The following is a 13499-nucleotide window of genomic DNA, read 5'->3' on the forward strand; positions in this document are numbered from 1 at the left end:
CACGCATCTCCCTCCATGTCGGTGATACCACTGAGGCTCGAAGTGCATCCTGTACTTCATGTGGCCTGCTAAGCACAAGATACATATAGGCAAATCGGGTCTTGGATGGCCGTACCATGTCCAAGTGAGAGTGGGATCGAAAGATAGATACTGCCTGGTGTTTCTTCCTGAAGAAGGTAGTGATGCGTACGGCCTCATCCACAACCGGCTTCACCCATCGAAGCTTCCCTATGTCCTCCATCATGAGGTCCAAGCAGTGTGCAGCACAATGGATGGGAACTCTGCCTCAATCATCTCTCCCATGCTCTTGCAGTTGGACGCATTGTCCATAATGACCTGCACCACATTCTCTGGGCCAATATCAATAATAGCCCGCTTGATGTGCTTGAAGATGAATGCTACAGTGATCCTCTCCCCTGCCTTGCCTGCATCCACTGCACGCAAGAAATATGTGTCCATGCAACTAGAAACAAGGATGTTGATGGTATGTCTTCTCGGCACATCACTCCATCCATCTGAAATGATACTACAACCATGCTTCTTCCAAGATGATCTTATTGGCTCTAGTGCATTCTCTATGCGCTGTTTCTCATCCTCTAGCATGGTTGTCCGCATCTTCTAGTAGTCTAATCCAGTCCAGTCCTCACATGGACCTACATCAGAGACGGCTTTAATCACTCTCTTCCACTGATATGTGCGAAGGACATTGAAAGATATATTGCACTCAATGAGAGTGCGCCCTATCTCTATCTCTGCCTTCTGCTGCCTCTCCTTCACCCATGAGGATTGGTTCAATGTACCACGTAGAGTGGTCTAATGGTGTCGTCCTGCACTACCACCTACTGCAAAATATTCTCCACATGAGATTGTCCATCATCTACTCTAGCCCTCTTTCGGCTAGTACTTGCACCTGAACCTGAACTTGTGGATGGCCCTTCCACTGAGCCTGACTATGACATCTGTCCACCCACCTATGAACATGCTGGCCCCCCAACAGCTGATGGGCCCATATGCACAGGTGTATCTAGCTGCTCATCCTCAATGATGACTCTACTATCCCTACCAAGCTGATGGGCCCATATGCACAGGTGTATCTAGCTGCTCATCCTCAATGATGACTCTACTATCCCTACCAAGCTGTGATCCGATGAAGATCCATGGGTTCCTCCGCCGAATCTCATCAACCGCCTCTTGTGGTGCATTTGCGCATGGTCCAATGCCGCCTCCCGTACCTTGGCCAACATGATAAATAACACGAGTGGATGTGCTAGTAAATATTCCTCCACAATATTTGCACTTCCACACGCGCGTGTTGGAGCGACCGATACATGGGGTTTTGGATGTGCCTTGAATGATGGTGTGCCTGCCCATACGGAACTCGGTGCACAAGGCATCTATGGCATATGCACAAAAAGCAATCAAGAAAATGGAGAAATGTCAAGACGAGTCACGACTCGAGAGTTTTAAAATATATTTCAAAATTCAAGCACAATACGAATAAAATTTCAGCCTGTGTGTAAGGGTCCGAGGAGGTGCAGCAGAGAGAGTCGGAGCCTTGTGGGGGAGAGAGAGAGAGAGAGAGAGAGAGAGGGGTTTCATGTTTTCTACAGCGGACATCCTGCTTCGCAGTCAGGTGTTATGTTTGCTGTTCGTTCGCAGTTTCAGCCTTCTCTTGTGATTCAAGATGTTCATGGAAGATTTCTAGTGATACAGATTGTTTGGGATGATACGCCTTTATGGTTGTTAGGGGTGTATGCTCCAAATAATGCTCGTGCACGCCGTTTGCTGTGGAATGACTTGTGTGCTCTTTCAATCTCTCATCCTGGCTTTGTGATGGGAGACTTTAATATGTGTGTCTCCAGGGAGCAAGCCACGTCGCCTCATTCTGTAATGGAATGGCGTGGGAAGCTTTTGCAGCAAGGTCGCTAAAACAAGACATGAGGTCTTGGTTGCATCCAGATGAAAGGGGTTACACTTATGCCTCATTCTGTAATGGAATGGCGTGGGAAGCTTTTGCAGCAAGGTCGCTAAAACAAGACATGAGGTCTTGGTTGCATCCAGATGAAAGGGGTTACACTTATGCCTCACAACAGTTTCGGGGCACTTATGCTAGATTGGATAGGATGTATATTTTACATCAAGATCTCTTTTTGCCAGAGGTTCTTACTATGATGGTTGATCAGCAACAGGTTTTCTCGGATCATTGGCCGCTTATGTTTGAAATGGTCTATCATCCTGTGGATGCATATAAAGGCTTGTTGGGACGTTTGCCTTTGCGCTTAAATCACACTTTTTTGGAGCATGAAGTTTTTGATGTTTATATGCGTCAGTTGATACGACATTTCTCCACAAGAGTGTCCATGGCTGATTATCATGCTTGGCCAGTGTTCCTTACCAACACTCAGAAATTAGCGCGGCATTATGGTCTTGCTAATGCCTCTATACAAAAACAGCATGTGGCTCTTCTTGAGTCGCTTTTAAAGGGCTTGCAGGCATTCATGTTTACTGACTCTATGGATGCTGAAGTTGTGGATGCCATAGAATGGCTGAAAAAGGAGCTATCTAGGGTGCAGGAAGCACAATATGTTCGCTTTAAACTACTTGCACGTCTTGATGCTTTGCGGGACGCTAACTGTCAATCTCATCGCTTCTATGATAAGTTGCATCAAAAACATATGCGTGAGAATATTGTTAGGCTGATGGATGCCCAAGGCAACCTTGTTACTCAACCTTCTGAGGTTATTCAGCATTGCATCATGTTCTATGAAGATTTGCTTGCCCCTCGAGAGGATGTCTCGCCGGCTGTCCTGGCTGCAAGGGAGTCATTGTTTGCTGAAGTACGATATCAAGTTGACTCTGATGTGGCAGTTCAGCTTGATGCTCCTGTTACTCAAGGGGAAGTGGAAGCTGTTCTCTCCAAACTTCCCATGGGAAAGAGCCCTGGTTGGGATGGTTTGACAAATGAGTTTTTCCGAAAATATGCTAATCAGCTTGCAGAGCCTTTGACGCTTATTTGTCAAAGGGTTTGCGATGAGGGATATATGCCTGCCGATTGGAAGTTGGGCATACTTCGTTTGTTGCCCAAAGTCCCTTCGCCTACTTCTTTGGCTCAATGGCGCCCGATCTCACTTATGGGTATTATGTATATAATCTTTACAAAGATTTTTGCCAATCGCTTGCAGAAGGTGCTTCCTACTCTTATTCATCCATATCAATATGGATTTGTGCATGGCAGGAATATTTTGCATAATATTCTTAATGTTCAAATTGGAGTGGATTATGCCAAGGCAAAGAAGCAAGAGATTGTGATGGTGCAGCTGGATCTTGAAAAAGCTTTTCAGCTGGTCTTTCCTTTCTCAGTTAATGACAGCCATGGGCTTTGGTCCCAAAATGGCTAATTTGGTGCATTTACTTAGCTCTGGCTCTATCACGCGGATTATGCTCAATGGAGGACTTTCGGATGGTATTTCTCTCACCCGTTCTCTCCGGCAGGGCTGTCCTCTCAGCCCTCTTTTCTTTGCCATTGCCACTCATCCTATGTTATCTCGCCTAGATACTATGGCATCGCATGGTGAAGTGGTTGGTTTGCATCTCCCTCATGGCAAGCAATTGGTTGCTCAAGCCCTTGCGGATGACACTTTTATGTTTCTCAGGGCCGAAAAAGCCAATATAGATCGAGCAATGGAAGCTTGGAATAATTTTGCATTGGCTTCTGGGCTGAAAATAAATTCAACAAAATCAGCCCTCATTGTATGCACGGAATTTGATCTTAAGGCATTAGGGTGGCAAGGCCGTGTGGTGCATACAGGAGACATTGTTCGTCATCTTGGGTATCCGGTGGGTGTGCATGTGGACCCCCAAGCGCTTCTTGCTTGGATTTCTGCTCGGATCTCGGATAAATTTGTGTATTGGAAAGCTCAAGGGTGGCCTATGCACGTGAGGGTTAAGGTAGCTCAGGTTATTATGCTTAGCATGATTTCCTATTTTTTGCCTTTGCTACCTTGGACGCACAAATCTCTTCTCCGTTTGGTTGCTCCCATTCGGTTTATGCTGTGGAAGAGGCAAGGAAATATTATGGGTCAAACATGGATAGCTTGGAATCACATTACGACGCCCAAAAGAATGGGTGGGGCTGCTTTACTGGATGTCCGCTTGCATATGGTGGCGCGTAGGTGGGTGCTTTTTTAGGATATGTGTTTGCAGGAGCAGCCTTGGGTATTCATGGCTCGTGACTTGATTGAGTTGGAAGGATTGTCACATGGAATGGTGGGACATTGTGAATGCGGCTCATCCTGTCCGTATTCGCTCATCTCACATTTTATCGCATATTCTCCTTTCTTGGCATGAAGTTCTACTATTGGCTCGGTGGGATCCTGGTCATGAAAGACTACTTTTGAACTCTTTGCAGTTCGAAACATTTGTGGAGTCGCGTGTCATTGTTTGGCCAGACAGAGATGCTTCACGCATACGACTCAACCGCATGGTCAGGTTAGGCTTGGTTAGAATCCGAGATGCTGTGATACCTGGTCGTGACAGGCCATATTTGTTTCGTCGTATTCAGCAGCACTTTAGGGTTCCTCGGACATTTCAGCCACTATGGGTTGACATCATGCATGAAGTTGAGCCTTTTACTCCATTGCCTCGGCCATCTGCAGATCAGCCTTGGCTTGATTGGGCACTATGTAAATCTGGTGACTTGATATCACTTTCAGCTAACCAGGTCTATCATAAGCTCGTATCAGAGAAAGATTGGGTTTCAGCCAAGGCCAATAAGGTGTGGGGATTGCACAAGTCTAAATCATGGTGGCAGAAAACTCTTATGCGTGGTTGGCAGTCTAAACTCCCTTACCAAGGTAAGGTTTTCATTTGGAGGATGTTGGTGGGAGGGTTACCTACACAGGATCAGCTCAGCCGTCGTAAAATTACATTGGCCTCTTGCTTCTTCTGCACGACATGCACTGAAACAGTTATGCATCTGTTCATGAGTTGTCCAGTGGCCCGTCAGATTTGGTCTTTTGTCTCTCGCGTTTGGGAGGCAGTAGAGAGGTCTACTGTTTCGGCTCATCAGTGGATATTTGGGATTTGTCCTCAAGTCATTACTTCGGACAGTCACCTTGTGATATTCCATTTCCTTAGATGGACAGGACTTTGGCATATTTGGACTACAAGGAATGGGTTCATCTTTGATTCCTTGTCTGGAATACATGGGCACATTCTACGTATCCGCGGTTTGCTGCTTTGGCAGTTTTCTTCTCTTCTCTCAGCTCAGCTACTGGATGCAGATGTTATTTCATTATGGTCTACGGCGGCTCGGCTGGCTCATCTTTGATGCTTTTATCTAGGATGCTTATTTGGCTAGGAGGCTTTCTTATTAGTGTACAGGTTTGCATGGTCATGATCCTTTAGAGGATCTTTTGTGGGGGTTTTTTTGGGGCCATAGGTTCTGTGTGAGCCATGTGGCTGATGTACATTTTACATATAATATAAAACACCATTTCACGAAAAAAGAGAGAGAGAGAGAGAGAGAGAGAGAGAGAGAGAGAGAGAGAGAGTTGTGGGGGGGAGAGAGAGAGAGAGAGAGAGAGAGAGAGAGAAAGAAAGAAAGATATATTAACGTCTACGAGAGGCCAAAGTCGGCCTATGAGACAAAAAATAATACAACTGTGTTCTTCCGGTCATCGGAAGAAAAGAAAGAAAAGAAAAAGTGTGCATGTGTTTGGAAAGAAAAAGTGTGCATGTGTTTGGATACAACTGTGAATCATCATGGAGAGAGAGAGAGACTTGCAGGAGAGAGAGAGAGAGAGAGAGAGAGTTGCGGGGGAGAGAGAGAGAGAGAGAGAGAGAGTTGCGGGGGAGTTGCGGGGGGGGAGAGAGAGAGAGAGTGGCCGCTGGCGGGGAGAGAGAGAGAGAAAGAAAGAAAGAAAGAAAGAAGATTTTATTAACGTCTTCCAAAAGACCAAACTCTCTATGAGACAAATCAGTGTACCTATGTGGGGTATCCTCTGTCATCCCAACCAAATGAAAAAGTACTGAACTAAAAAGCTGAATCTAGGTGTGCAATAAGTACAATGAGTGGGGGAGGTGATGGAGCTCTACTACTAGGAGAATGCAAAGCTATATGCATGGAGTATACAATCATGATATGCAACCTAGCTAGCTCCATCCTCTACCATACTGGGGGTATAGAATGGTATACATCAATGAAGGGGGTGTCCACAGCTCCCTGAAGAACATGCCTGGGTCTGCTCTGAAGCGAGCCAATCGCTCCGCACCCTCTCTGTGAGACTGAGCTCTGATCTCTGTCATCTCTCTCTGGTATAGGCGTGGTGTCCGAAAGCCAGGTGTCCTTTGCCTGCTGCGGGCTCTGAGTGTCTCTGCTCTCTGGAGAGTAATTCCCTGCTGTGTAGGAGCTGGGAGTGGGGTGGATCTCTGAAAAAATGTAGGAATCTGTGTCTGTCGTCTCCCCTCTGGAGCTGTCTGAGCCTATAATGATGTCTCTCTGTGATGCTGTAGGTCTAGAATGAATCTCCCCAGTATGCGCTGGTCTGCTGCCTCAAAGATCTGGCATAGAGAATGTGGCTCTCTGAATAAAATGGGATCTCTCTCTGATGGCTGTATATACTCTGCATCTGCATACATAATGCTCCTCACTCTCCACCTCCTCTCTGCACAATCTGCATACCCTCTCCTCTCGGGGGATCTGTGCTGCTCTGCCAGTCTCAATCTCCAATCGATGTGATGAGACTCTAAGCTGACCAATAGCTACTCGGGAGCCGTGTGGTAAAAAGCCCTCCATGTATCTAGGCCTCTCTATAAATCCATCATCAGTGATACTAATGAAGTGATCTCTGTCATACTGGAATGGTGGTAGATGATCCATGTCTAGGCCATGCTGTCACCTGTGAGAACCAATGCGTGACCTGTGCATACCATGATCCTCTGTCTCCTGCCTCAGCCAGCTGTCTAGATGCCTCAAAAGCTCTGTATGACAATCTGTCCTGTGGCATCTCTCTGAATCTGTCTAGCAGGCATATAGTCTGGAATATGGCCTCTACCATCATAGGAGGCGCAGCAAACTCTGCTCGGATAATGTCATGAGGTACTAACGGTTTGCTGCGTATCATGCGTGCCATCATGAGGGCCCGTGGTCTCTCTATCTGTGTCCACCAATGGGTAGCAAGTCCTGGCGCCCATACCGCTGCTCCATACATCAGTGCCGGTGTGATAAATATGTCAAATAGCCACCCCTTCGTCTAGGGCTCCTGAAAATGCGGCACTGTCTCTCTAGCCTAGCCAATGCTGCATATCCCCGTGTCAATCTGGCTCTGGCTGCTGAACCCATGGTGAAGCGCGTGGCTGCTGTGCAGAGAAGGTAACCCCTAGGGCCTAGGTACACGTATGATGTCACCACCTCTGCCTAGCGTCCTGCGAGAGTGAATGTCAGCCGACTCCTGCCCTGTCTCGATGTATGAAAGACCATAACCTTGGTTTTCCCAAGGTTCACAGTAAGACCCCTCTGTGTGCAGAAATCATCGAGTGCATGTAGATGCTGCTGTAGACCTCCTGGAGACTCAGACACTAATACAATATCATCAGCATAAAGCATAATATGTACCGAGGTACCTGCTAGATCAACTCCATCTCCGCCTCCCCGTGTAATGAAGTCAACTACCTCATCAATGTATAACCCAAATAGCGTGGGGGAAAGTGGGCATCCTTGCTTCACACCAATGGTGCTAGCAATAGTCTCGGACATACCTCCTGGACATCTGACTCGCCCAAAAACCTGCTCATATAATGCATAGATGCCCCATGTCATATCTGCTGGTATGCCAAGAGACTGCAGGAGCTGAAAGAGCCTCTCTCGTGGTACTGTGTCAAATGCCTTGCGGAAATCCACAAAGCAGCAATAGAGCTTTCTCTTCCTCACTCTGGCCTGATCAATCATACATCTCAAAGTGAATACATGGTCAGTGGTAGAGAAAGCTCTCCTGAAGCCTGCCTGCCCTGATGAGCGTAAACCTGCTCGCTCAGCATATAAGAGTGACCGAGAGAGAGAGAGAGAGAGAGAGAGAGAGAGAGAGAGTGCAGGAGGGAGAAAGAGAGGGGTTGGCCTGTGCGGGGGAGAGAGAGAGACAGTGAGACTCCTACAATGAGCGAACGTCAAGCACGACCAGGCTACCAGCACCACCAGCAAGTAGCGAAGCCCAACACGACCAACCCACGAGCGCCCGCCATCGAAGAGAGAGAGAGGCGACGCCGAACAGAGAGAGAGCCGCACGCATGTAAGAAACAGAAGAAAAAAAACGTGATGTTGACGTGCGTTTGCCTTTCATTTTTTTAACCTATATTAATAAAAATCCCACGTTCACTAACGTTAGTGAACGTTTCAATCGTTGTAAACGTTTGGATCCTATCCAAACGTAATACAATTGAAATCTCTAGCAAGGTTGCATCCAAACGTAGTTTGGATCCTATCCAAACTACGTTTGGATGCAACCTTGCTAGAGATTTCAATTGTATTACGTCTTTCTTGTACATAATACAGACAATAGTTTAGGACACCTCTGTAATGTGTGTGATTCCGCCGTACTCTCCTTTCTATCTCTAAAATCCCTACCACATAGGCACAAGTGTTCTCCAGTTGGTATCAAAGCCTAGTGACCCTGCAAATTCTTTTTTCTTTTTTGGCACCCATGTGCGTTGACTGCTTGGATAGGGTAGAGTCTCTCGGTCCAGAAGTGGCACGAGTCTGAGTTTGGGAATAGTAATTATTTGAGTTCTTTTTGGTATTTGTTCTGTAGGGTGACCATATCTATTGTACTAGAGATTCAATTGTTTTACTTCTTTCTAGTACATAATACACACAGTACACTCGTGTGAGGTGTGTGATTCTGCCGCCTCTCCTTTCTATCTCTAAAAACCCTAACACATGACCATATCCAGTGTACTAGAGATTCAATTGTATAAGAGCCTAGTGAACTGCAAAAAAAAAAAAAAAAATCCTAGCACCCGTATGCATTGAGTGCTTGGATAGTAGAGTCCCTAGGTCCAAGAGTGGCACAAGTCCAAGTTTGGGAAAAGTAATAATTTGGGTTCTTTCACCCTTGGGTGACCTCCCTTATCCCACCCACTCACCCTTTCTCAATGTGAAAGGGCTTTCATCCTTCACCATCATTCTTTATCCCTGGCATAGGGTGACTTGTTATGGATCCCGTAGAGCTTTGCAGAATTACTTTAGGGTCTCAAAGCAAGCATGGAGGCCATGTCTAACCATCTCAATCGGATAGAGTGGGCACCCCGAGCGCCTACTATTGTTCCGGATTTGGCATCTATACCGAAGCTCGTGCTCAGGAGGATTTTTCGCTCCTTTGGATGTAGGTAGAGATGTGTTGTGGACGAGCTTCACTCCCAATCCGGTAGTCATCATGCTGCACTTGCACATACTACATAGTCAGATGAGAGACATGTTCGAGTAACCGACGGTCTCCTTCGCGGAATACCTCTCCACCATATTCTCCGGAGAGTTCCCACTCGCCTTCACTAGCTCGACGCATGAACTACCAATTTGCAGAGTTCTGCTTCCATGCCTTGTGAGGAATGAACTCACTTATTGAAGCTTCTAAAGCCTCCCAGGTTCAATGTGAAGATGGATAGGACCCGCGAGATGGCTACCACATCAATGGCAACGCATGATTCCAATGTATTTCAGCTCGAAGTTTCAGGACCGAAGGACACATGAAGTGTTTTGGCTTGACAAGAATTTTTTCAAAGATTATCTGGCATTATTGATGGACTATTTGGAGGCTATGCAACTTCCGTCAAGTTCGGCAGAAGGGGATGTCACGTGCATCTCGAACTTGAATGCCACATGGACATATCTGTGTAGTAGGTACAGGACCTAGATTGGTAACTTGACCCTTGTGAGCCCTAGTCTGGGATGAGTCAGCCAATGGTCCACTTTAAGCGTCCATGGTCAGGTGTACAAATCCCATACATGGTAATGGTCAGGAGTGCATGTCCCGCACATGGTTGTGGTGCAAGTCCCACACAAATAGTCACCCTTCTGGAATGATGATGTGGTGGTGATGTTACGAGCATTGATAGGCTTTCAGCCAGGTGCAAGGGCACTAAGGTTAGCATATAGATGCATGTAGTAGCATGAAGTGCAAGGCCATAGACTATGTCTATACTGCCTAACACTTGGGCTACCTTAGGGCAGCCCATGGGCCATGGTTTGGCCCTATAAAAGCCCTTATGCATCAGTAAGCCAGCCCATAGGAGGGCCAGGCCTCAGTAGGCCAGCCCATGAAGCCACGTATGAAAGGCACCTAATTTATGGACCAGCATATATAGGCGCTATATCATAGTCACCAGAAACGGGAAACGGAAACGGAAACAGAAACAGAAACCAATGGGAAACGGAAACGGCTACGAAACAGCACATGTTACGACCCTGTGTTTTTCCCTTTGGACAACAAGCAGGTGGGCACGGGATGGACAGTGTGGTCAGGCTTCAGTTAATATGAAAAAGAAAACTCATAAGTGTGGCCAGCCCAAGTGTGAAAGGGATCCAAAAAGCAACGCGGAAAACCTCGAAATCAGCCTCAAAACAGTGCACACAGCCCTTGGGCTTTCCACCTCCACTAACCCCAAAGCTTTAGTGAGTAACTTAAACTTGAGAGAGGAGTTTTGGGTGAAAGAAAAACTGTAGTAAGGTGTGTTCTCAAATCAGCAACCTGTATCTGTGTGCCCATACTTTTCATCATCAAAAAGCCCTTCCTATGGTCGACCACTTGCCTCTTCTACAACTCGTGTAGTAGGTTAAAGGAGGCAGCTTTTAGAAAAGCATGGCTTATGCACATCTTACACACACAATTGTTTCTTTAGCTCTCCCACTTACTGTTTTGGGCGCCAAAGGCCAGCCCTCATAGACATGCTTTTTCCTTTTTCAAGACACCCCAAAAAGTGGCCCCAATAAGGCAATATTAACATATGCACCTCTTCTCCCCTAATTTAGGGTCCCAAAATGACAACACTAGCACACATGCTTTTTTACCTCCAAAAATAGAGGAAGCCCACGCCCATCTTCTCCCCTTTCTTTTTCCAATTGGGGTGGTTGACCCTCTGTTGGCCACCTCCTGCAAAGTCCACAAGCGTGAAAGTGCCTCACCCTGCATCAAACCAGCCACGATACCCCCTGCTGTACCTATACAGCCTGTGCAAAACCTGTCAATACACTGTAAAGACTGCACAGTAGTGCAGCTTCAACTCCTTGCCCCATGGTGTTGCACATCGCAGTCAAGTCCATATATGTCCTTCTCATACAGTCCCTCGTGCACATAGTCTCTTGTGAAGACCTGTGCGGCCTGTGTAGAGCCCCATAGGGCTCGTGTACACACGGGGCTGTACACTCCATACAGTCCTGCTCATAGGCTGGTACATCTTTAGGGTAGCATGCTAGAGCCTCAGAGCTTGAACACACCTCTGTCTTGGACTCAAGATCATCCATGACTCGAAAACACAGAAAAAACAGCAGCCAAACATGTCAAAGCCTGCTATTTCACAAAAACATATGCAAAACAGCACCTACTCCACCCTCTGTGGCCAAGCCTTTCGCTTCCATCCAGGATGTCCTATACCACCCATACAGATCTTAGAAGTCGTGAGAATCAGCCCCTTGGCCAGAGTGGAAGGTTTTGGCAACAGACTTACTCCTCCCTCTTTCCGGAGTTCCTTTGGCCTTGCACCATCAGGGCTGGCTTTGATACCAATGTTAGGACCATATCCTGTAAACCACCTGTGGTTAGCCAAATCATAGGAACGTAAGGACACTTAGCATCTATAGCTCACTGCCAAATCATAGAGCCATTCAAGCTCACCCCCGTGCTAGAAGGTAGAAGCATCAAGAGACTTGGCTCCATGGGCAAAGCCCTGGTGGCCCATACCACTAGGGCACACCCCTCCGACGTAAGAACAGAGTAGTCTTGGTAAAGCCTAGAGTCCAAGTATGAGGAGCTCTCCCTCGAACTGACTCAATATCTCACTTATATAGGCCACCTAATAAATAGGTGCCATAAATAGCCCAAGCCTCTAATAACTCCTAACCTCCCTGTTTAGATGCCTAATCTGATCCCACGTCCAACCCAAACCTTAGTTTTAGTCATGCTAACCCTGCTGGGGCCTCGGGATGTAACATCGCCCACACAAGCAATCTAGGGCAAGAGAGCCATAATTGAGAAAAGGGCTCGTTCTTATATGCAGGCCAAGATGCTCTTTGCTAGCACACTATACACCGCCAACATGGCTGGTTTCCCCCCTGAGCTATATGGCATTGTCTTCCTTCAAACATTAAGGGTTGGCTCACAATAAATGCGTGATCTCTTGCTTTGCCGCGGAGCTTTCAAGTTGTACGTGATGCCGTCTAACACTGACTTTGAACTTAGCAGGTTGGACCTGATTCTCATGAGAATTTCCCAAGTATGGCCGTGTGTCAAGAACACCAATTGAGGACAGCAACATGATAAGTGTCCCTTTTATTCCACGGAAACCATACAGTTTACAACAGGCTGATGTGTTCTTCAATCCTCTCCCAATGTCCTTGACATTTGAGATGCCAAACGGTCTGCATGTTTGCAGAACGCTGGCTCCCTGCTGTCGCTTGTCGCCAGCTACCTGCAAACCTACATCCCCTTACCATTCTCTACAGGAGCTACTTTAGTGTTATCTAATAGCAAGCTTTCTTGCAGAATTAAATTCCCCTAGAGAAATAAATAGGCATAGTCTTCAAAAAGGCTAGTGCTACCTGAGAACACAAGCATGGAAGGGGCTGAAACGGTGGTGCTGCTGTCGATGATAATACGTCCATCCTCCAGCGGGACGGAAGAAGAAGAAGACGAAAGAAGGGGACAGCTCATGGCGATGAAGCTTTTGAGCCTCAGGGAGGCCCGTCGCGATGCTGGTGGTGCTGCTGCTGCTCCTACTAGTAGCCGTGTTGGCGTTGCTGTTGTGGCAGCAGACGGTGGCGGTGGTGGTATTACCCCTGCTGCTGTCGCCGCCTGGGAAGGAGCATGCAGATGGGTTGGAGGGAATGGCATTGCACCCACTGTCTCGAAATGGTTAAACAAACTCAACGGCACATCATAAGGCTGGCAATTCTTTGGGGCTTCGGCATGTGCCATCATCCATGAGCCTCTTCACAAGTGGGCATTGGCATTTGACATGGGCCACTTCACAAGTGGGCATTGGCATGTGACATGGACCACTCGCAAGTGCACTTGACTGAGGTGTACCGAGATGAACTTTGGTGTAGTCAAATCCCTTTCAACTTTGAACTCGGCCATGAGGGCCACGTCGCACCTAAGAGGCAGATCACGCGCGAAAATGGCAAGCATCAATGGCCCCGAGTGTGAGGAAAAATCTACATTTAAATCGTGACAAGGTGTGCAAAATGCTCGTGAAAACTCCTTACGCTTGCAAGCCCGCCCTCCAAAACCAAT

The 13499-nt window shown here is 47.1% G+C and overlaps 1 protein-coding gene across 2 annotated transcripts in view; it reads right to left on the reverse strand.

Moving 5' to 3' along the window:
* Nucleotides 1-13151, reverse strand: part of MEE18 (maternal effect embryo arrest 18) — a 94290-nt gene extending 81139 nt beyond the window's left edge. The window contains exon 1 of one of the 2 annotated variants that reach the window (XM_086804287.1): nucleotides 12806-13151. In XM_086804287.1, the coding sequence (XP_086660413.1) occupies nucleotides 12806-13097 (292 nt within the window). In that variant the 5' untranslated portion in view covers nucleotides 13098-13151. The remainder of the gene's footprint in view (nucleotides 1-12805) is intronic. The other variant, XM_086804286.1, reaches the window with a different exon arrangement.
* Between the last annotated feature and the right edge of the window lie 348 nt (nucleotides 13152-13499).

This window comes from Cibotium barometz, chromosome 10, assembly GCF_041138505.1.
Source record: "Cibotium barometz isolate CiBa-2024 chromosome 10, ASM4113850v1, whole genome shotgun sequence".
In the NCBI taxonomy this organism is placed as follows: Eukaryota; Viridiplantae; Streptophyta; class Polypodiopsida; order Cyatheales; family Cibotiaceae; genus Cibotium; species Cibotium barometz.